At 48.8% G+C, this 20,812-nt stretch overlaps 1 protein-coding gene across 2 annotated transcripts in view; it reads left to right on the forward strand.

Moving 5' to 3' along the window:
• Window positions 1–9,766: 9,766 nt before the first annotated feature.
• Window positions 9,767–20,812, forward strand: part of HID1 (HID1 domain containing) — a 43,649-nt gene continuing 32,603 nt past the window's right edge. The window contains exon 1 of one of the 2 annotated variants that reach the window (XM_008163925.4): window positions 9,767–10,039. In XM_008163925.4, coding sequence (XP_008162147.1) covers window positions 9,974–10,039 — 66 coding nt within the window. In that variant the 5' untranslated portion in view covers window positions 9,767–9,973. The remainder of the gene's footprint in view (window positions 10,040–20,812) is intronic. The other variant, XM_005297457.5, reaches the window with a different exon arrangement.

Below are 20,812 nucleotides of genomic sequence, written 5' to 3' on the forward strand. Positions count from 1 at the left end.
TTGCACGGAGAAAGGAAAAGCGTCATGATCACTTGGGCTGCTTTGCTCTGGGGGGGATTCTCCCCAGCTGGAAAGAAGAGCGTTTCATTCAAAACGCTGCTGCTGTTGTGCATTCAGCAGGGAACATGCCCGGGATAGATCATGTGGCAGTAGCACTATCATGGCAGCTGTAAGACGTGGCAATAAGGAAGAGGTGTGCTAAGGATTTCTGCAGGGCAAGCTCTTGCCCGCAGAGACAGCACCAATTAGCCAGCGGAGGCAACTGATAGCTGACCAGGCAAATTCCTATAGTGGGCAAAAGTGCATGGTGATGTGAGCAGCGGTGGAGTGGTGTGTGTAACTGGCAGCCATTCGGGTGTGCAAAACCAGTGTAATACACACCCCAAGCGGGCAGACAGGGGCGTAACTGGGAAACGGGGAAGGATGGTGGTGTTACGGCACTGGTTTGGCACTCAGGAGATTGGGACTCAGTTCCTGGCTCTGTCACAGACTTCCTGGGTGACTTTGGGTAGAGCCCTGCAAATCTGCAGGAAGCCACAGACCATGCTTGCAGATCGTATGCGGATACAAATTTTGTATCCACGCAGGGCTCTACCTTTGGGCAAGTCACTGGGTGCCTCAGTTCCCCTTCTGTAAATTGGGCAGAAGAATAGTTCCTTCCTCCCATCCTTTGTCTATTTAGACTGTGCACTCTGTAGGGTACAGAATGTGTGTATGTACAGTGCCTAATACGATGGGACTCCAGGCTCCGTTAGGGTCTGTAGAGTATCAGAGGGGTAGCCGTGTTAGTCTGAATCTGTAAAAAGCAACAGAGGGTCCTGTGGCACCTTTGAGACTAACAGAAGTATTGGGAGCATAAGCTTTCGTGGGTAAGAACCTCACTTCTTCAGATGCAGTGAGGTTCTTACCCACGAAAGCTTATGCTCCCAATACTTCTGTTAGTCTCAAAGGTGCCACAGGACCCTCTGTTGCTTTTTAGGGTCTGTAGGTCACTCTTAATAATAATAACTGAGGTCACACATTTGTAGCTTCTGTAGGCTGAGCCCACTGCACAGACCAGGGTTCTTTGCATTCCTTCATTTCCCCACAATCTGCCTGTGTGCCACCTCCCCATCCTCTTGTATTTCAGAGACTCCCTCATGCCAGGGGCTATGTGTGTGTCCCCATCCCCCACTTTCCTCCATGTCCCCTTTGTCCCCTTATGCCTCACATTTCTCTTTCCACCCATACCAGGGTACCCCATTTTCCCCCCACCAGGGGTTCTGTGATCTCCCCATTCCTCCACATACTATGGGTTCTCTGTGCCCTCATTCCCTCCATTTCAGGGGCACCTATTCTCCCCCATGCTGTGGGATTCTGTGTGCTCCCCCATTCTCCCATGCTCTCCTCCCCATACCAGGGTCCCCATATTCCCCAGATGAGGGGCATTGTGTGCATCCCCTTTTACCTCATATCAGAGTCCTCCATTCTCTGCCCCACCCTGTGCCAGGGGATCTCTGAGCCCCCCATTCCCCCACCATTATTATTTCTCTCCTTTCTGTCTGGGGGATAAATCATTCAGGGTGTCAACATGTTAAACTCTATTGCGAGGATGGGCAGAGATGAGATGTGCTACCGTTATGCTGGAAGGTGTTAATTGGGGCCATCAACCCGTTCTTTAATCTATAGACAATTGCAGAGGTGCTTGAAGCTATGGCTTGGCTAAGCAGATAGCAGGAGCATTATGTGTCCCCTGTATGCTGCCTACCAGTTTTCTGATTTCCCCCCCAAATCAGTGGGATTCTGCCCAACAATGCCTAGAACATTCCCTGAAATTCTGGAATTGATTGAATGCTGTGTCCAAAAGTTATTGTATTACATCCAAACAGAGAAATGCCCTCAGGTTGAGTGAGGTCTCCAATCCTCCTCAGCCAACTTTTTAAAAAATTATTATTATTCTTAACAGCAAGCTGGAAGCGGTAAACAAACTCCCACCCCAAATCCACACACCCCAGACTTTCATACATCCCCGATTAGTTACTTTTCCAGCTCTGCACCTTGTCCATCTCCTCAGCATGTGAGTGACCCTCATTTTGCACACCCACTGAATGAGAAATCAGTGCAAATTATACTCCTTTATCACTTGCACACACTTCCACCCAAACCATCACATATGACTTTGCTGCACTCACTTACCTCAGGGCTCGGGATTCTTATTTTCTGTAGGTTTCTGTTGCTTTCCTTTTACTCTCTAGCTCTCTGAAGTTTGTGCAGATCACTGAAAAGCAGGCCAGACACTGCCCACCCGGCCTGTTCTAGTCTGGATCAGCTGCTTCTAGAATGATCAAATACGGTGCAATCAGGTTCACCTAGTACAGCCAGGCAGGGGCAGTGTTCTCCATCCTGCCTTACAGTCTTGAAATACTGCAAGCTGCTGGAGGAGAAGCAGGAGGGAAATTGGGGAGAAAGTCACCTCCTCCCTTTGATGTCCCAGAATAGATGAGGAAGAGACAGCCAACTAGGAAGTGGCCAAGTCTGCAAAGAGCCCCCAAAGCAATCAGCTGCTTGTGCTTACAGTCTGCCCTTATGAGTTCGAGGAGACCTGGGTAAGCTCTTTGGGGTAGGGACCATCTTTTTGTTCTGTGTCCAGCACCTAGCACAATGGGGTTCTGGTCCATGACTGAGTCTCCTAGGTGCTAAAATAATAATAATTGGCAATGCCAGTCTCTGGGCTGGGAGTTAGTTATTGAGCGGGCTGAGCCTAAGGTGAGGAAGTGCCTTATCTTGCTCAAGATCAATCCCTTGCTCCCGTTAAGGAATAGCATTGATAAGCTCTGAAGGGAAGTTAATCCAGTCCTCCTTGGCTAAGTGGATAGTGGTTGTGAAACAAGGCCTCAAGAGTGGAGGGAATTTAATTCAGAAAAAAATGAGGAGCCATAGAGGCCTGATTGGGAATCAGGGAAGGGAACATGAAGAGGTCTCACTGACATGTAGGTGGGTATGTGAAAAGCTGCAATTGAGCTCAGGGGGCCAAACTCATCCCTGGCAGAAGTGGATGCATTTGCACTGATGTCAGTAGAACTGAGCCTAACCTATCAGTTAATTTGTCCCAAGATGTATAGCGCCGCCCAGTCTCTGTCATCCCTGAGCACACTGCAAGACTCACTACCAAAGATGCCAATTGGTTGATATAGTGAAGTGTTTGGAGGAAGTACTGCCGTCTGTGTGGTAGAACTTCCTAGATCTATATCAGACCACAGCAGTCCCCCCCTGCCCCTTCCCTGCCCACACACAATGGCGGAGAGTTGTCTGCAGAATCATAAAAATGTAGGTCTGGAAGGGATCTCGAGAAGTCATGAAGTCCAGCCCCCTGCGCTGAGGCAGGACCAAGTAAATCTAGACCATCCCTGACAGGGGTTTGTCCAACCTGTTTTTAAAAACCTCCATTGATGCAGATTCCACAACCTCCTATTCCAGAGCTAAACTACCTTTATAGTTAGAATTTTTCCCTAATGTCCAACCTAAATCTCCCTTGCTGCAGATTAAGCCCATTACTTCTTGCTCTGCCTTCAATGGACATGGAGAACAATTGATCACTGTCCTCTTTATAATAGCCCTTAATGTATTTGAAGACCGTTATTAGGTCCTCTCGGTCTTCTTTTCTCAAGAAATGCCCATTTTAAAATATCTTTCCTTATAGGTCAGGTTTTCTAAACCTTTTGTCATTTTTGTAGCTCTTCTCTGGACTCGCTCCATTTTGTCCACATCTTTTTTTAAAGTGTGGCACCCAGAATTGGACACCACACTCCAGCTGAGGCCTCACCAGTGCCAAGTAGAGCATGGAAATTACCTCCCTTGTCTTGGATGCAACACTCCTGTTAATACACCCCAGAGTGATATTGGTCTTTCTCACAACTTCATCACATTGTTGGCTCATATTCAATGTGTGATCTACTGTAACCCCCAGATCCTTTTCAGCAGTGCTACCACCTAGCCAGTTATTCCCTATTTTGTAGCTGTTCATTTGATTTTTCTTTCCTACGTGAAGTACTTTGCACTTGTTATTTAATTTCATCTTGTTGATTTTCAACCAATTCTCCAATTTGTCGAGATTGTTTTCAATTCTAAACCTCACCTCCAAAGTGCGTCCAAAACCCCTCCCATCCTGATGTCATCTGCAATTTTTATAAGCCTACTCTCCACTCCATTATCCAAGTCATTAAGGAAAATATTGAACAGTACCAGACCCTGGACTGATCTCTGTGGGACCCCACTAGCTATGTCTTCCCAGTTTGACAGTGAACCATTGATAACTACTCTTTGAACACAGGTTTCAGAGTGGCAGCCGTGTTAGTCTGTATCCGCAAAAAGAACAGGAGTACTTGTGGCACTTTAGAGACTAACAAATTTATTAGAGCATAAGCTTTCGTGGACGAAATTTGTTAGTCTCTAAAGTGCCACAAGTACTCCTGTTCTCTTTGAACACAGTCTTTCAAACAGTTGTGCACCCACCTTAGAATATTATCTAAACCAGATTTCCCTAATTTGCTTATGAAAATGTCATGTGGGACTGTGTCAAAACCCTTATTAAAATCAAGATATATCATGACTACTGCTTCCCTTCATCCACTAGGCCAGTAACGAATGAACGAAAGAAAGAAATTAGGTTGGTTTGGTATGATTTGTTCTTGTCAAATCTGAGCTGGCTGTTCCTTATAACCCTATTATCCTCCAGGTACTTACACTTGATTGTTTAATAATTTGTTCCATTATCCTACCAGATACCGAAGATAGGCTGACTGGGAGTGTTTAATTTGTACTGGAAGACGTGCCAGGGCTCAAGCAATTTTTTTTACTTTCATAATTGATGCAGCAAGCCCAGAGGTGCTGGGGCTAAGAGCAGCCAAGCCTAGAGATGCCAGGCTCAGCCCTGGCACAAATTAAGATGACTGGTCTATAATTCCCTGGGTCCCTCTTTGTTCTCTGTTTTAAAGACAGGTACCATGTTTGCCCTTCTCCAGCCATCTGGGACCTCACCCATCCTCCATGAGTTCTCAAAGATAATTGCTAGTGGTTCTGAGATTGTTTCAGGACAGTGTACGTGTTCCCGGAAGAACAATGGACATTGTGCATTCCTAAATGCTGTGATATGTATCAGAAGACTCTGGTCAATCCACGAGCAGCACTGACTGGCTCCAGAGAGGCTCTCTACTAGAAGATGGGTGGTCACAATTCAGAGGGCCTCGTGGTCCATGGTGGAAAAGGGAAATGAAGGAGGGAGGGATAAGCAATTTCTTCCCTATTTCCTCCCACAGCCTCACAAAAATCAGTAGCCGATTTGTAAGTCTCCTTCCTTTCTTTAATCAAGCTGCAGATCAGGATCAAGGATTGTCTTTCAATCCCAGGGATTGTTAGAGTATCCTGCATTGTTGAGTTAATATGCTGGGTCTGACATCCATGCCCGGGACTCAGGTGATCCTGCACTCCAGCTCCTTTCCACAGGCAGTTTAATGAACAAATTAAAAGACCTTATCTATGAAAAATAATCGCATGTGAAAAAGATTCTGCTCCCAGCTACAAATCATCCTCATCTGTCTATATAGTGTGGCCATTCTGAATGTGTGAATAATTGGATGCAAACTCCTAGATCATTAGAAGATGATGGTCATGCCATGTGCCTCTGGGAAGGTAATTTCCTCTAGATTTACACTGAGGTCTCAGATCTGATCTATGTCCTTGATGTGACAAGGTAGTGAGGCTTTCTAGACAGGTAATGTGCAGGCAAAATGACCATAGAATTATGCCAGCTGAGAATCTGTCCACTATTTTGTTTTGTAAGTTTGGTAAACTTTTATTATTTTACAAGAATGAACTCATTTAATTGACCTAAGACTTTAAAATGCAATTTACTTCCACCAGAGAGAGACACTTCTAGGCCAAGGAGCACTAGAAAATACAAAACATGTTGACAATAGATTTAAAGACAATTGTAAAGGTAAAAATATATTCCCCTTTGCCATCTTAAAAACCTACTGTCCTCTACCAGGTGCTCGGTACCTCAGTTCAAAGCACACTTTGAACTGATCAGTTCCTTAAACCCTGATCTTGGAAAGAGTCAGTGACTTCCATGGCGCTCCGCATGCATGGAGCACCTTGCAAAGCGGTCTTTTACTTAATCAAAACTTTCTTTGAAATCAATGGAATGAAAACTGAGTGAGGATTTGGGCCTCAGTTAAGGTAGGAGAAAAGCAGGTTCTCTTTTTCTTTCTGCCAACCCTGCTTCCCCTTCCATCTTCCTGCTGGATCTTCTGTACAATTCACAATCCTATTCCACACAAGTGTTATTGCCTCTTGGACGTGAAGGATTTCATGACGAATGGTGGCAAGATGGTACTGTTGATAAAGTTTGGGCCTGAGACCAGCTAAGCATGAGGCATGAAAGGAGAAACACAAAGACGTTTGGAAATGAGAGGGGTAGGACGATGAGGTGAGGGGGCAAAGGAAATGGAGGGAGAAGAGGCTACAATGAAGGTGAAAAAGTGCTGGGCTGCTGGCCTACCAGAGGCGTGAGGAAGAGCAAGGAGATGAGAGATTCAGGCTGTGTCTGTTAGCATGAAAAAATGTCCTTGGAGATGAAAGCAAAGAGAAGGGAAGATAAGATAAAGGACGCAACCAAGGGAGAGGGAAGAATGACAGATAAAGTAGGTGAAGGCAAAGAAGGAATGATGGAAAAAGCAGGAAGGGGAAAAGAAGCAGGAGATCAAATGAAGCAGGGAAAAGGCCAGGTGAGGAAGAGGGAAGGGGTGTAACAGAGAAGAGGAAGGTGACATAGGGAGATGGAAAAGGAATGATATAATAGGGAAAGGAGAAGGAAAATGGTGCTGGGAAATTGAGAGGAGAAATTAAAAGGGAGGGAGAGAACAACAGAAGGGGAAAGAGATTGAGAGAGAGAGGAGGGGATGAAAGGGAGGGAGGAGACGAGGAGGAGGAAAGACTGTGAAGGAGGGAGAAGAAAGTGTGGAGGTGGAACTGGCAGGGATGTAAAAGACAGAGGAGGAAGGATGATTACAGAGTGGAGGATCAGTTAGCAGTAAAAGGAGGAGCGGGGACGATGGGTAAGATAGGGACTTTGAGGGTACATGTAGGAGGGGAGAAAGGTTGAGAGAAGACTCGGCTGTGGGAGAGAGGAGATGGGGGAAAAAAAACTGGAATGGAGGAGAAGATTGGGTGGCACCAGATAGAGGAGTGAAGGCTGTGTGCAGGGGGAGAAAGGGATGGGGAAAAACCAGCAGTGATGAAAGAATGGGAAGGGGCGGGCAGGGATGGGAGAGGAAGAGGGGCTGTGTGTGGCAGCAGGGATGGAGGGATGGGGAGGAGGAGGGGCTGTATGTGTCTGGGAGGGAAGGAGGGATGAAGGGAAAGAGGAGGAGGGGCTGTGTGCTGTGGCAGGGGGAGGGAAGGAAGGAGGGAGGGATGAAGGGAAGGGGAGAGAAGGAGGGGCTGTGTGTGGAGGGGGAAGGAGGATGAAGGGAAGGGGAGAAGGGAGGGAGGAAAGGAAGGAGGGGAAGAGGAGGGGCTGTATGTGTCTGGGAGAGAAGGAGGGATGAAGGGAAAGAGGAGGAGGGGCTGTGTGCTGTGGCAGGGGGAGGGAAGGAAGGAGGGAGGGATGAAGGGAAGGGGAGAGAAGGAGGGGCTGTGTGTGGAGGGGGAAGGAGGATGAAGGGAAGGGGAGAAGGGAGGGAGGAAAGGAAGGAGGGGAAGAGGAGGGGCTGTATGTGTCTGGGAGAGAAGGAGGGATGAAGGGAAAGAGGAGGAGGGGCTGTGTGCTGTGGCAGGGGGAGGGAAGGAAGGAGGGAGGGATGAAGGGAAGGGGAGAGAAGGAGGGGCTGTGTGTGGAGGGGGAAGGAGGATGAAGGGAAGGGGAGAAGGGAGGGAGGAAAGGAAGGAGGGGAAGAGGAGGGGCTGTGTGTGACTGGGAGGGAAGGAGAGGAAGAGGGGCTGGGAGGGATGAAGGGGAGGAAGAGGGGCTGTGTGTGGCTGGGAGGGAAGGAGGGATGAAGGGGGGAAGGAGAGGAAGAGGGGCTGGGAGGGATGAAGGGGAGGAAGAGGGGCTGTGTGTGGCTGGGAGGGATGAAGGGGGGGAAGGGGAGCTGGAGGGGGAAGGAAAGGAAGGGGGCTGGAGGGATGAAGGGGAGGAAGAAGGGCTGTGTGTGGCTGGGAGGGAAGGAGGGGAAGTGGAGGGGGGAAGGAGAGGAAGAGGGGCTGGGAGAGATGAAGGGGAGGAAGAGGGGCTGTGTGTGGCTGGGAGGGAAGGAGGGATGAAGGGGGGAAGGGGAGGAAGAGGGGCTGGGAGGGATGAAGGGGAGGAAGAGGGGCTGTGTGTGGCTGGGAGGGATGAAGGGGGAAGGAGAGGAAGAGGGGCTGGGAGGGATGAAGGGGAGGAAGAGGGGCTGTGTGTGGCTGGGAGGGATGAAGGGGGGGAAGAGGGGAAGGAGAGGAAGAGGGGCTGGGAGGGATGAAGGGGAGGAAGAGGGGCTGTGTGTGGCTGGGAGGGAAGGAGGGATGAAGGGGAGCTGGAGGGGGAAGGAAAGGAAGGGGGCTGGAGGGATGAAGGGGAGGAAGAGGGGCTGTGTGTGGCTGGGAGGGAAGGATGGAAGTGGAGGGGGGAAGGAGATGAAGGGGAGGAAGAGGGGCTGTGTGTGGCTGGGAGGGAAGGAGGGATGAAGGGGGGAAGGGGAGGAAGAGGGGCTGGGAGGGATGAAGGGGAGGAAGAGGGGCTGTGTGTGGCTGGGAGGGAAGGAGGGATGAAGGGGAGCTGGAGGGGGAAGGAAAGGAAGGGGGCTGGAGGGATGAAGGGGAGGAAGAGGGGCTGTGTGTGGCTGGGAGGGAAGGATGGAAGTGGAGGGGGGAAGGAGATGAAGGGGAGGAAGAGGGGCTGTGTGTGGCTGGGAGGGAAGGAGGGATGAAGGGGGGAAGGGGAGGAAGAGGGACTGGGAGGGATGAAGGGGGGAAGGAGAGGAAGAGGGGCTGGGAGGGATGAAGGGGAGGAAGAGGGGCTGTGTGTGGCTGGGGGGAAGGAGGGATGAAGGGGGGAAGGAGAGGAAGAGGGGCTGGGAGGGATGAAGGGGAGGAAGAGGGGCTGTGTGTGGCTGGGGGGAAGGAGGGATGAAGGGGGGAAGGAGAGGAAGAGGGGCTGGGAGGGATGAAGGGGAGGAAGAGGGGCTGTGTGTGGCTGGGGGGAAGGAGGGATGAAGGGGGGAAGGAGAGGAAGAGGGGCTGGGAGGGATGAAGGGAAGGAAGAGGGGCTGTGTGTGGCGGGGGGGGAAGGAGGGATGAAGGGGGGAAGGAGAGGAAGAGGGGCTGGGAGGGATGAAGGGGAGGAAGAGGGGCTGTGTGTGGCTGGGGGGAAGGAGGGATGAAGGGGGAAGGAGAGGAAGAGGGGCTGGGAGGGATGAAGGGGAGGAAGAGGGGCTGTGTGTGGCTGGGAGGGATGAAGGGGGGAAGGAGAGGAAGAGGGGCTGGGAGGGATGAAGGGGAGGAAGAGGGGCTGTGTGTGGCTGGGAGGGATGAAGGGGGGAAGGAGAGGAAGATGGGCTGTGTGGCTGGGAGGGAAGGAAGGATGAAGGGGAGGAGGAAGAGGAGGGGCTGTGTGTGGAGGGGGGAGGAGCGGCTGTGGGCGTGTGGCAGGCGGGAGGGAAGGAGGGAGGGATGAAGGAGAGGAGGGGCTGTGGCAGGAGGGAGGGAAGGAAGGAGGGATGCCGGGAGGAGAGGGAGGGCCGGCAGGAGCATCTGCGAGGCTGGGTTTGACAGGCGGGGAGCGCCGCGGCAGCAGGTGAGGGACGGGGGCATGGAGGCAGCGTAGGGAGAGGAGGAGGGCGGCGAACGGCGCTGTTGGCGCTGACGGAGGGGAGGAGACGGCCCTGCCCGCCGCAGGGACTCGCCGGGAGGAGGGGAGCGGAGCCGGATCCGGGCTCGGGCAGGTCCGGCCGGGAGGATGGGCAACGCCGACTCCAAGCTCAACTTCAGGAAGGCGGTGATCCAGCTCACCACCAAGACCCAGGTGAGCGGCCGGGCCGGGCCGAGCCGAACGGAGCGGGGTCAGGTGTCCCGGGGAAACCGGGCCGGGGCCGGGGTGTGCCTGGAGATCCAAGCCGGGGGCGGCTCATCGGGTCCCGCTCCCCTAGCGCCTGGGCGGGGGGAGGCACCGGGAGAAGCGGCCGCAGCGATCTCCGTGTCAGATGGGAAAATAGGGGGGCCGGGGCCGCCCTGATCCGTGTGGGAGCCGCCTGGCCAGGGGGGCAGCTGACGGCCGGGCGGGTGGAGGGTTATTAAGGGAGGTCCCTGTGAGGTAGCTGGGGGGTGAGGTCAGGCTGGGGGGTTGGTTTAGGGGAGGAGGCCCTTGGGGGGCTGGTTGGGACCCCGAGGCTCCTGGGTGTTGGGGTGGCTAGTGGGGGCGGCCCTTGGCAGGTGTTGGTTTCCGGGGAGATTCGTAGGAGGTTCCTCTGTGTATTTCCAGGATCCCCTGGAAGGAGGTAACCCTGCCCTTTAATAACAGCTGCTGGGTTTCCTCGGAGCCCTGCATGGTGGCACCCCTCCTCCCTATGCCTCTAAATAGCTCCCACCAGAAGGAAAGCCAGTTGGGTGTGCCCAGATTCTAAAGCTGTCCCCCTTTGGGGCTTAGACTGGCGAGGGTGGGAGTTAAGGCAGGATTCTTGGGGACTGGGCCTTGCAGGTAGAGGGGGCCTGGCTGGAGCAGAGGGTAGCAGGGGGCAGTGCCAAGGAAGCCACTGCCCATGTGCCTGAGCCATTCCCATCACACGCCTTTCACAATATCCCTACATCTGTGCAACCCTGCCCGGCAGCCTGGATAAATAATACGAATTTTATAACCTCCCCTAGTGCTTCTCCCCATAATAACTGCCTTCCAGGCACAGGTGAGAGTGACTGTAGGTGTAACAGCTGTTGGATGTCAGCACCATCCCACACAGAGCCATTTAGCTTGCAGTACTGCTTATGGACAGAGGTGGAGAGTAGTAGTGCCATGGGATCTTTAACTTGAACCTGGGCAAGCATGAAAACCTGAGTAAAGGGAAATTCTCTGTGGGAGAAAGGCACATTCACCAATTCACTGCTCCTTGCTATGCTGTGTAGTTAGAGTGTCTCCATTTTCTGAAGATTAGGATTGGAATTTGGGACCCGTGGTTTTAATGTATTGGTGCTAATCTACAGCCCTGCTGCTTCATATCTGCCGACTTGTAACAGCTAGGGGATTCTAGTTCTGAGGACCTAGTAACTATAGTTAGAACCAGGCTGTACAAGTTTCCCTATATTGCTTTGTCAATGCATTTCAGTCCTGACCACCAGCAGCCCATACTATTCCACTGCTGAGCCTTCCCTGTATTGAGATTGGCAATTATGTGCTAAATTGTGTGATGACTTTGTGACATGGATTAACATCCAGTCAGGACTCAATTTTAGCTGTGATGAAATCTGTATATGAACTCATATCTTTAGATGTTAGATGCATTTATTAAAATAAGGGAAATCACTGCTAATCAAATCTTATGCTTCAGGGCACCAGGTCATCATCATAGGGGTCAGTAAGGATGTTCACCCTATGAAACCGCACAATTACATAGGTGCATTGTGGTTTTCTTCATTGTCCTCTGATGCATCAGGCTTTGGCTACTGCCAGAGGCAGGTTACTAAGCTTGGTGGACCAATTTTCTGATCTGATAAGGCAGGTTCTGTCTTCTTAAAGCATTCAGCTGCTCAAGGGTTTAAATCAACAGAGGATTCCCCCACTTTTTCTCATGTCTCTGCATTTTCGTATAGCCCCTTCAGGAGAATCCTGTCTGTTGGACAGGAGGTAGCTGAATGAAACTGATGTAGCTGGTGTGATTGTTGTTAGTTTCATTCTAATCCTGACACGCTGCTGGGGAAGAGCTAAGAGCCACTTGTATCAGCGGAGGATCACACCTGTGATGCTTCAGTAGGTGCTGTGTCTCCGTAGCTTTAAGGGGGAGAAGGAAGTAAAACAAAAATCAGAAGTGTATATTATAAGGAAGGTGGCTGCCCGGTGAAGTAGCAGCCGTGGATCTTAGTTTGGGACTAAGCTGAAGTCTTCTTTTCTGAGGACAGCAGATAATGGGAGTCTAATGGAGGCAGCCCATGTTACTCTTTGGACTCTAGCATTTCTGAGCTACAAAGGCGGCTGCCACCCTGAAGGATCTCTGATGGCAGGGGGATGATGGATCCTCTAAGACTAATTGAAGATGGTAGTGGAAGGAAAGGTGACTGGAGGAGAAGAGAAACGAGGGAAGCGTGGGGGAAGAGAAAGACTTAATAAAGGGGTGCAGAGTAAAGGGAAACATGGGGTATAGGGACAAATATTTGGTTTGAGGAATGAATAACAGAGAGAGAATAGCTTCATTTTAGTGGGGAGTGCTAATACTGTCATAGATGCCAAATCCGTACAATTTTGGATTCTCCATCCACCATTTGAAAGTGTGTTTGTAGAAGGATGTATATGCATCCGAAGAAGTGGGCTGTAGTCCACGAAAGCTTATGCTCTAATAAATTTGTTAGTCTCTAAGGTGCCACAAGTACTCCTGTTCTTTTTGCGGATACAGACTAACACGGCTGCTACTCTGAAATTTGTAGAAGGAGAGATTCAAAATGAATGAAACCCTTGCCCCTCCATCACCTAATCTTGTCATGTCTGGAGCTTACAAAGAAAGCTCCAAGCATGGCAATCACCTGTACTGTAGGCCCAGAAGGCTGCGTGGCTCCTCTGGTTTGTTGACATATGTAATGAGATAAAGTTCACGGTGACACTGAATAAAACAATCTATGTTCTTGGCTGGATTTGCTAGAGGTGTTTGTAGAAATGTAGGTGAGACATATGAGGGTGGGGTAGTGAAACACCCATATTTACATACCTGAGAAGGGCACTGGTGTTTGCATGCGCAATACGCAATGCTGGGCTTTCTTGCAATCTTCTGACCTTAAAGAGGCAACGATCTTCGTTTAACCTCCCAGTCCACTGAGTTGCTGGAATTAAAAACAAAATGTTGGTTTGGTTTGGATAGTTTTCCGCACAGGTATTTACCCAAACTAAGTAATGCTCTCTCAGCAGCATATCTACTCTTTCTACTTTCTCTTCTAACACTGGGCAGCAGGACAAATGGAAGTTTACATTTCATTAAATCACTGGTAATGTAAAACCTTTAGCTGAGCAAGCAGGAAAGCACAACTGTGGTTTTCGAAGGCTTTGATAGCAGGAAATGGTCCAGCTAAGAACAATGTTCAGTCACTGGTTAAAAAGAGTCCAGATTTGGCCCAAGTTTAGATTTTTGTAAAAACAAGCTCTTCTAAACTGGAAACATTTCCATTCATTATAATTAACTTCCCATGGAGTCAGTTTTTTAAAAATCAACAAATAAACATTTCCTTTCAACCCAAACAATGTGGGGTCCAGAACCTGGAAGTGAAATTGACTGTAAACAAAAATGAAATTGACTTAATCAATTTTAATGGCAAGAAAAATGCTAAAAACCAATAAAAGCATAAAGGGTGAAAAGTACGTTGGATTTTCAAAGTGCTTTCAGTTCTAATTATATAAATTAGTGGTAGTCACATAGGAAAGATATTTGTTTATAATGCAGGTATACCTGCATTATAATCAGATCTGTCCCCTGAGCCGTTTGGATAATTGGTATTTATCTAGATATGATTTTTAAGTTGTTAATGCCCATTTAATAATACTACTTGTGCCTTTCATCTGAGGATCTTGGGATGCTTTATCATCATGAATGAACTATCCTCCCCTTTCCCTGCCCCCGCAACACTTGTTACTTAGATGGTATTTTACAGACTGATACTGTGAAGCACAGAGTGGTTGCGACCTGCCATGGTATCAAAACAAGTCAGTTGCAGAGCTGGGAATCAAACTTAGGAGTGCTTTAATCATTAGACAAATTAACTCTCCCTCTCCCTAAATAGATTAGTGATAAAATCGTCTTTAAAGTTTCAGGAAGTGACCAGTCGATAATATAAAATTCATGATCTTCTGACATTTTCTTGTCATGTTTTAATGCCAGCCACATGAATGTTTTTTTTTCCCATTTGCTCCTTCTCATCTCTTTAAAAACAGTTGAGTCTTTCTCACACTAGTGTGCATCTGCCATATCTTGATAAGGTGTTAATCTGAGCCTGATAAGATAATGCCTTGTGTCTAAAGAGAGAGCAGTTTAGTAATCTATTTACCTGGTTCTGAAAATTTCCAAGCAAGTCTTGGCTTCATCAAAAGAAAATCTTGAATGCATGGGTTAGTCTTTCATCTGTCAGGTGCACCTGTGCTTTTAGGACTATATTTTTATACAGCTGGTGTTTATCCTGAGGTTTCTCTATGTCCCTGCCAAAGTTCCATGACACCCCATTCCTCCTCCTCAAGAACCTGTATTATGGCCACCATTCTTCTGGTAGTGGAGAACTGGGAAAGGGCTTGCTATGGAATCTCTCCATGCTGTTTGATTGTTGACTGAAGGGGGCACTGTTGTGAAGCTCAAGGTGCTCTTCCCCCCACACTTACCCCCCCAAATGAATGTGCAGCCTCTGGCCTGGGCAGCTAAAATCAAAGTGGGCTCTCTTACTTGGGAGATTTAGCACTAGGTCCATCCATAGACCTGTTTTAACCTTGTGTGTGCACCCTGGGTATTTGTTGTCACAAATTAACCATCGGGCTGTCCAGGCTACAGCAGGGGTGGATGAGGTCTCTGGAGCCCTTTTTCATGGAGCGCAATTAGGTGCTCCAAGGTGACTTTAATAGTCTTCACATTGCAGTTCTCCTTCATTTAATCTCTATGGGGTTGCATAGACTGTCCTCTCTTCGGTGTTTTTGTGGGTATGAGAGGAGAGGGTGGTGTCTACCCTTAGCATAAACAAAGCAAGTTTCTTCTTGGGGCCCTGGATTTTTGATATCCCCTGTATCCCCATCATGTCATGGCCTTATCTATCTTTTTGACAGTGGGATTGATGGGGGAGACTGTTCATGGACTAATTCCCTTCAACCCACCTCTGGACTTGAGGGGGGCGGTCAATTATTATGATTTATTTTATTATTTGTATTGCTGTTGCACTAAGGAGCCCCAGTCATGGGAGAGGACCCCACTGTGCTAGGTGCTGGACAAACACAGAACAAAACCATGGTCCCTATCCCAAAAAAGTTTATAATCTAAATAGACTGGATATTTGCGGGGGTGAGAGGAGACAGTGGACAAGAGACAACAGGTGGATACAGAAGTCAAGCAAGTGGTTGACTGAGCTTTCAGAGTACCCTCTGTAAGGGCTTGTCTACTCAGGGAAATTAATCTGAATTGAATTTAAAGTAGATTAGTTAAACTGCATTAAACCCCTGTGTGGGGACACACATTCAGAATTAAATTTGTGAATTAAACTAAACCAGATTAAGGCCACTTTAATTCTGAATGAGTGTCCACACAAAAAGCATCTTAACGAAGCCACGTTAAATTCACATCTTTAGTTAGCAAGTCCTATATTTCTGCCTTACTTCTTGCAAATTGTAAGGCCAGTCCTGAGCTAAGCTGAATGGATTCTTGGGGACAAACATTTTATTTAAAGGAATAACCCCCCAGCAGAGCTGAGTACTGGCATTTGGGATAAGATGGTAAATGTTGACTGTGACTGAGGTCATGTATGACTGTGTCTGAGTGACAGCAAATTAGTATGTTAGCCAAATCAACACAATGATGACAATAACAGATGAGTGGGGCAGTACCCCAGGGCTTTCCTGTTTATAGGCCATTATTCGCACAGCTTTATTCTTCTGTTTCCTGTGACGTGTCCTGTTTGTACAGGGATCCTTTTCAGAGCTGTGATTCTGTGTTTGATAACTGGCAAGATCACTGACATCCAAGCTGCTTCCTCTTTGAATTCCCGCATTAAAAAAAAACAAACCCAAACTTTTAATGCAAAACTAAGACTGAGAAATAAGACAGAAAACATGCAGGAAACTTTCAATTAAGGTATAATCGATGCTCTAACCCTGTGCATTCATTTCCCCTTTCCCTCTCGCCACACCCTTCGTAATCACATTCACCCTCTGTATCTGTGTTGGAGATAGGGATCCTCTCCACCCCACCCCCATGTGCCACATCAGCCTTAACTCTGCCCACTGTACTCTCAACAACCACTTCAGGCTCCAGCAACCCTCTCTTTAGCACTTTACCCCGGAAAGCTCAGCTCAGACAGCTGCATATTTGTTCTGTTAGCTGTCTCCTTTTAGAGAATTGCAGCGGGGGCAGCCTGTGTATTGACTTCAGGCCTTTTCTGTCTGGATGACCTAAGGTTGAGCTCTCAGAGGATAGACCTGGCTGTTAGTCCTGTAATACTAGGTTTTTGCTGCAATGTGACCCCACTGATAATCGCCTGCTGCTCTTTGTCTCCCAGGAGCAACACAGCTCATTTGCAATGTGTTGGAGGCAAGTCTGGCTCTCTGTTGTTTGGTGCACGCTACCATGCTGTGTTACTGTTCGGCACCAAGAATGGCTTGATTGTTTTGAGCTGTGTGCTCGTTCGGAAGAGTTAAGGCTGCTGAAGTTTATAGCAGCGCCAATGGGGATGCTGAGCCTTGTGAAGCAGGACTGCCCAAACGTCCTTTTACGAGGCCCCGTGTGCACACACAGGCCACCTTTGTGAGCCTAGCTGCAATGGTATTTGTTACTACATTCTGTGCCTAAATGTTTCTAATCAGGATTTCAGATGCTCCTGACAGGTGAGTGTATCAGCTTTCTGATCCTCCTCACCTCCTGACTTTAGAAACCAGATAGCAGGACACCTGGTGAACTCAATCACAGTTTGGGCCAATTGCTATTTAATCCCCCCTGAGACTCTGTGTGAGAAAACCGAAGTCTTTGTAAAGATCCAGTAGTGCTCTGTCAAGGGGATGAGCATATATATATGAGGAGTATTTGGAGGGGAGGCCCCGAAGAAAAAGCCAGGGGCTGCAGGAAATGGTGTTAATGACTCAGTAAAGTGAACTCTTTCTCCTGAGTCAGTATTGAACCAACGTCCGAGGATTGTACTAGTGAGTGCTATGGTGCTGGTGCCACCTGTTTTGAGGTGATGTAAAATTGACCTCTTGTGATCATGAAGGAACCAGGAAATGGTGTGTTAATGTAACCCATTGGGCACGTTACCATTAGTGCTTTGATCAAAATTCCAGCTGCTATTCCGCCTCCATAAGTTTCCCTTGTAGTTTTGGTTGAATATGTTATTTTTCACTTCCTGTCTTAAACTGATCTGCACTATTGTTGTGCACTGTAAAACAGCAGCTGTGTGCCACCCCAGAGATGGCTGCATTTCAGTGCTAGATGAAGAGATTATATAGTTTGGAAAAGGTTTGGGATCCTTCCGCATGGAAGGTGCTATAGAAGTGTAAGATATTATGTGTGTTACACAATTAGGGCTCGAGATATTCAAGAGTTCAGAGCCAGAATTTCAAGTGCTCAGCTCCCTTTTAGGCATGTAAATAAGGCTCAGATTTCTGCACCCAGCAGCTCCCACTGAGACACTTGTGGGCAAATTTTCAAAACAGCGCAGCACCCACTGTGCACCTAATGAGCTGAGTTTTTTTGCAGATCTGGCCCTAAACTCACGAGCATTTACAGCGATCTCCTATGGGAGGCAGCATGCTGGATTCGTTGGAAAAATCCCTTGAAAGGGGTCTGATGGGGACTTGCTGGGCTGTCCATTTGGTAAAATGAAAAGGGTTTCCGTACTAGAGCAGTCAGTCACCTGTGTCTAAGCACCTTCTTTCCTAGGCTGGAGAGAGCCTGGGGGATTCATTTCATGGCTGGCAAGAGCAAGGCAAGGGTAGTGATAATAGGAAGGTTCTTGGCATCAGTGTGTTAAAGAACAAAACCACAATGAAATGAACCTGCTCTACCAGTTTGGGCTCAGCCCGCCTGCTCCTCTTGCTTTCTGGCCTTTGGATTTTAATGACACATCACCTGTACAGAGCTCTTAAGTGCCTCTGAGGTTAGGGCTGCTAGTTCAAAAGGTGCTCCCTCCTCATATCTGGCTAGAAGAGTGTGAAACTGAGTGCTTCCCTCTGTCTCAGTGTCAGAGCTGTGAAGAAGGCAGCCTCTAATTGAGGATCCTTGCATGCACTTAGCAGCTTGTTGCAAAGGCGGACAAATTAACAAAAGAATGGTAGCAGATGTTGGGAAAATGTTTTAAATTAAACTCACATTAATCTCTCCCCCCTGCACTCCCAACACAATGGAACCACTCACTGCACGTAACAAGCAAGGTTAGGCAAGAGCTGTTGTTTGTCTTTGAGTTTTTATTACGTCAATTGCATGAGGCACCAGGCGCCCTCTATTCCTAACCTAAGGGTCAGGAATGTTGAGCCAACCAGGCGTTCTGACTGACTGAGCACTCCTTAGTGTGTTTTAATGCTGGAAATTCCCCTTGGCTTCTGGTGATCCAGTAATATTGTACACTTGCATAGCATCTCCTGTTCAAGGAGCTCCCAATGCTTTACAACCTCACAACACTCACTTGTCCAGCAAGGGGCAGAAAAACGTATATTATCTTAATTTGACAGGTGGGGAAACTGAAGCCCATTGGTTAAGTGTGTTGCTTCAAGTCACACAGTAAGTTGGTAGCAAAGCCAGGCATAGAATCTTAGAAATGTAGGAGTGTAAGGGGCCTCAAGAGGTCATCTAGTCTAGTGCATCCCCCCACACTGAGGCAGGATTAAGTATACCTAGAGCAGGACATAGACCCCAGGAGTCCTGACTTCCAGGACATAGACCCCAGGAGTCCTGACAGTACCAAAATCCTGGTACTGAGTTCTTATGTCCATTGGCTGCAGCCACTCACATGCCTCTTATGGCTGGCTTTTGGGCACTTTTAAATGAGATGTTCCCATTTCTTTTTCATAGTGTGGATCATGTCTTGATAGGGGTGGCGTCTCATGATATCACTGTTCCAATCTCCAGTCCCATGGACCATCTCCAATCTCAGTTGTCATCACATAACATCTTTGCGGCAACAATGGCAGCCGCTTACGTGGAAGAATAACATTAGCAAAGTGGTCAGTGTAATTTCAGCTTCTCTAATGTGACTTAGAAGCTGGGGGCGAGAACAAGAGCGACTACCATGGACCAGCCACCTCTCTATGGACCACAGCAAGTGCTCTGCAGTGGTCCATGGAGCAGTTTGAAAACTGTTGCTTTGCATCAAATAGAAACATGCTTCCCCAGATGGAGGTTCAGCAATGAGGACTCTGTGTCCGAGAAATACCTAGGTTCTGATCATGCAATTGGATCCACATGGATGGATCCAGGCACCTTCATGGAGCCCCATAGACTTTGGTGTGTTTCCATGGGTCCATGTGGTTCCAGTTGTAGGATCCAGGGCCTTTGTGTGCATTGGTCATGATCGTCACAGTTTTATCAAAGACTAACCCTGAATGGGGAGCAGGTTTGGGTGGGAGCCATCCATGGAGCCTCAAAACAACGGTGATGGTGCCATGTCAGGCAACAGTTACAACTGACTTATTTTTGGCTCATTTATTTGAATGTTTCTGTTGGGGTGTGGAGAGGTGGATATTTTTTTCAAAGAATATTTTTAACCAAGTAAACCTTGACCAACCTCTTTCACACTGCGCAGTATAAATACACAAGTAGGTGAACATCGCATTTGTATTTAAACCTTGGAAGCATTGTTGAATTGGACGATCGCTCCCAGGCCATGGGTTAGTTAAGGATGCCTGCACTTGTGGCGAGGCGTCTCTGCAGTGAGTGGCAGGGCTTCTGAGTGCTGAGCGATGTTTGGGTTTGAGGTGAATGAAATGTTGAGCCCTTTCTGAGCTCTTCAGAGCTCTGTGCTCACTTGCTTCCGATGCTCAGAAGAGTCCTGTGTAACGGTGGCACCTTCTTGCTCTACATATAATGTCTGCTCCCTGCAGGCCCAACCCTTCCACAGCTTGGTGAGTTCCTACAGACAAGACCTTGCACTGATTGCAGTGGGAAGGGCTGCACATCTGGGCCCAGGGCCGGCTCTAACTTTTTTGCTGCCCCAGGCAAAAAAGAAGAGAGCCGCCCTGCCGTTTCCCGCCCCCCCAGCACCACGCCACCCGAAGCCCTGCCCCCCCAGCGCCGCACCGCCCGAAGCCCTCCCCCCCCCCCCTCCGAGCACCGCGCCAGCCCCCACCCCTCCAAGACCCCGCCCCCCCGAGCACCATGCTGCCCGAAGCCCCGCCCCCTTGAGCACCGCTGGAAGCCCCCGCCCCACCCTCCGAGCACCGCGCTGCCGGGAGCCCACATCTCCCCTACGAGCACCGTGCCACCCGAAGCCCCCGGTCTGAGCACCACGCTGCCCGAAGCCCTCGCCCCCGCTCCAAGCGCCGTGCCGCCAAATCTAAATAAATAAATAAATAAATAAATAATTGAGCGCTGCCCTGCCCCAAAGTGCCGTCCCAAGCACGTGCTTGGTCGGCTGGTGCCTGGAGCCGGCCCTGTCTGGGCCATGTCTCTCTGGTTCACTATTGAAAAACACGGCAGTTGTTTCACTGTTGACAATTATCCCCGTTAGCCCTGTAGATCCAGTACAGCTACAAGAGAGAGAAGTGGAGTCTAATCTGCTTTGTTCATCATCACTTAACCTGATCTGCAAATTTTAGCATCTCTATTAGTGGTAATGATGCAAGCGGCAGAGAGAACGCAGCTGGAAGAATCATTGTTCTGACTTATAAATTGAGGACACTTGGTTTGTAAGTGATTGGGAGGGAATAAGATTGGAA

The sequence above is a fragment of the Chrysemys picta genome, chromosome 12, assembly GCF_011386835.1.
Source record: "Chrysemys picta bellii isolate R12L10 chromosome 12, ASM1138683v2, whole genome shotgun sequence".
NCBI lineage: Eukaryota > Metazoa > Chordata > Testudines > Emydidae > Chrysemys > Chrysemys picta.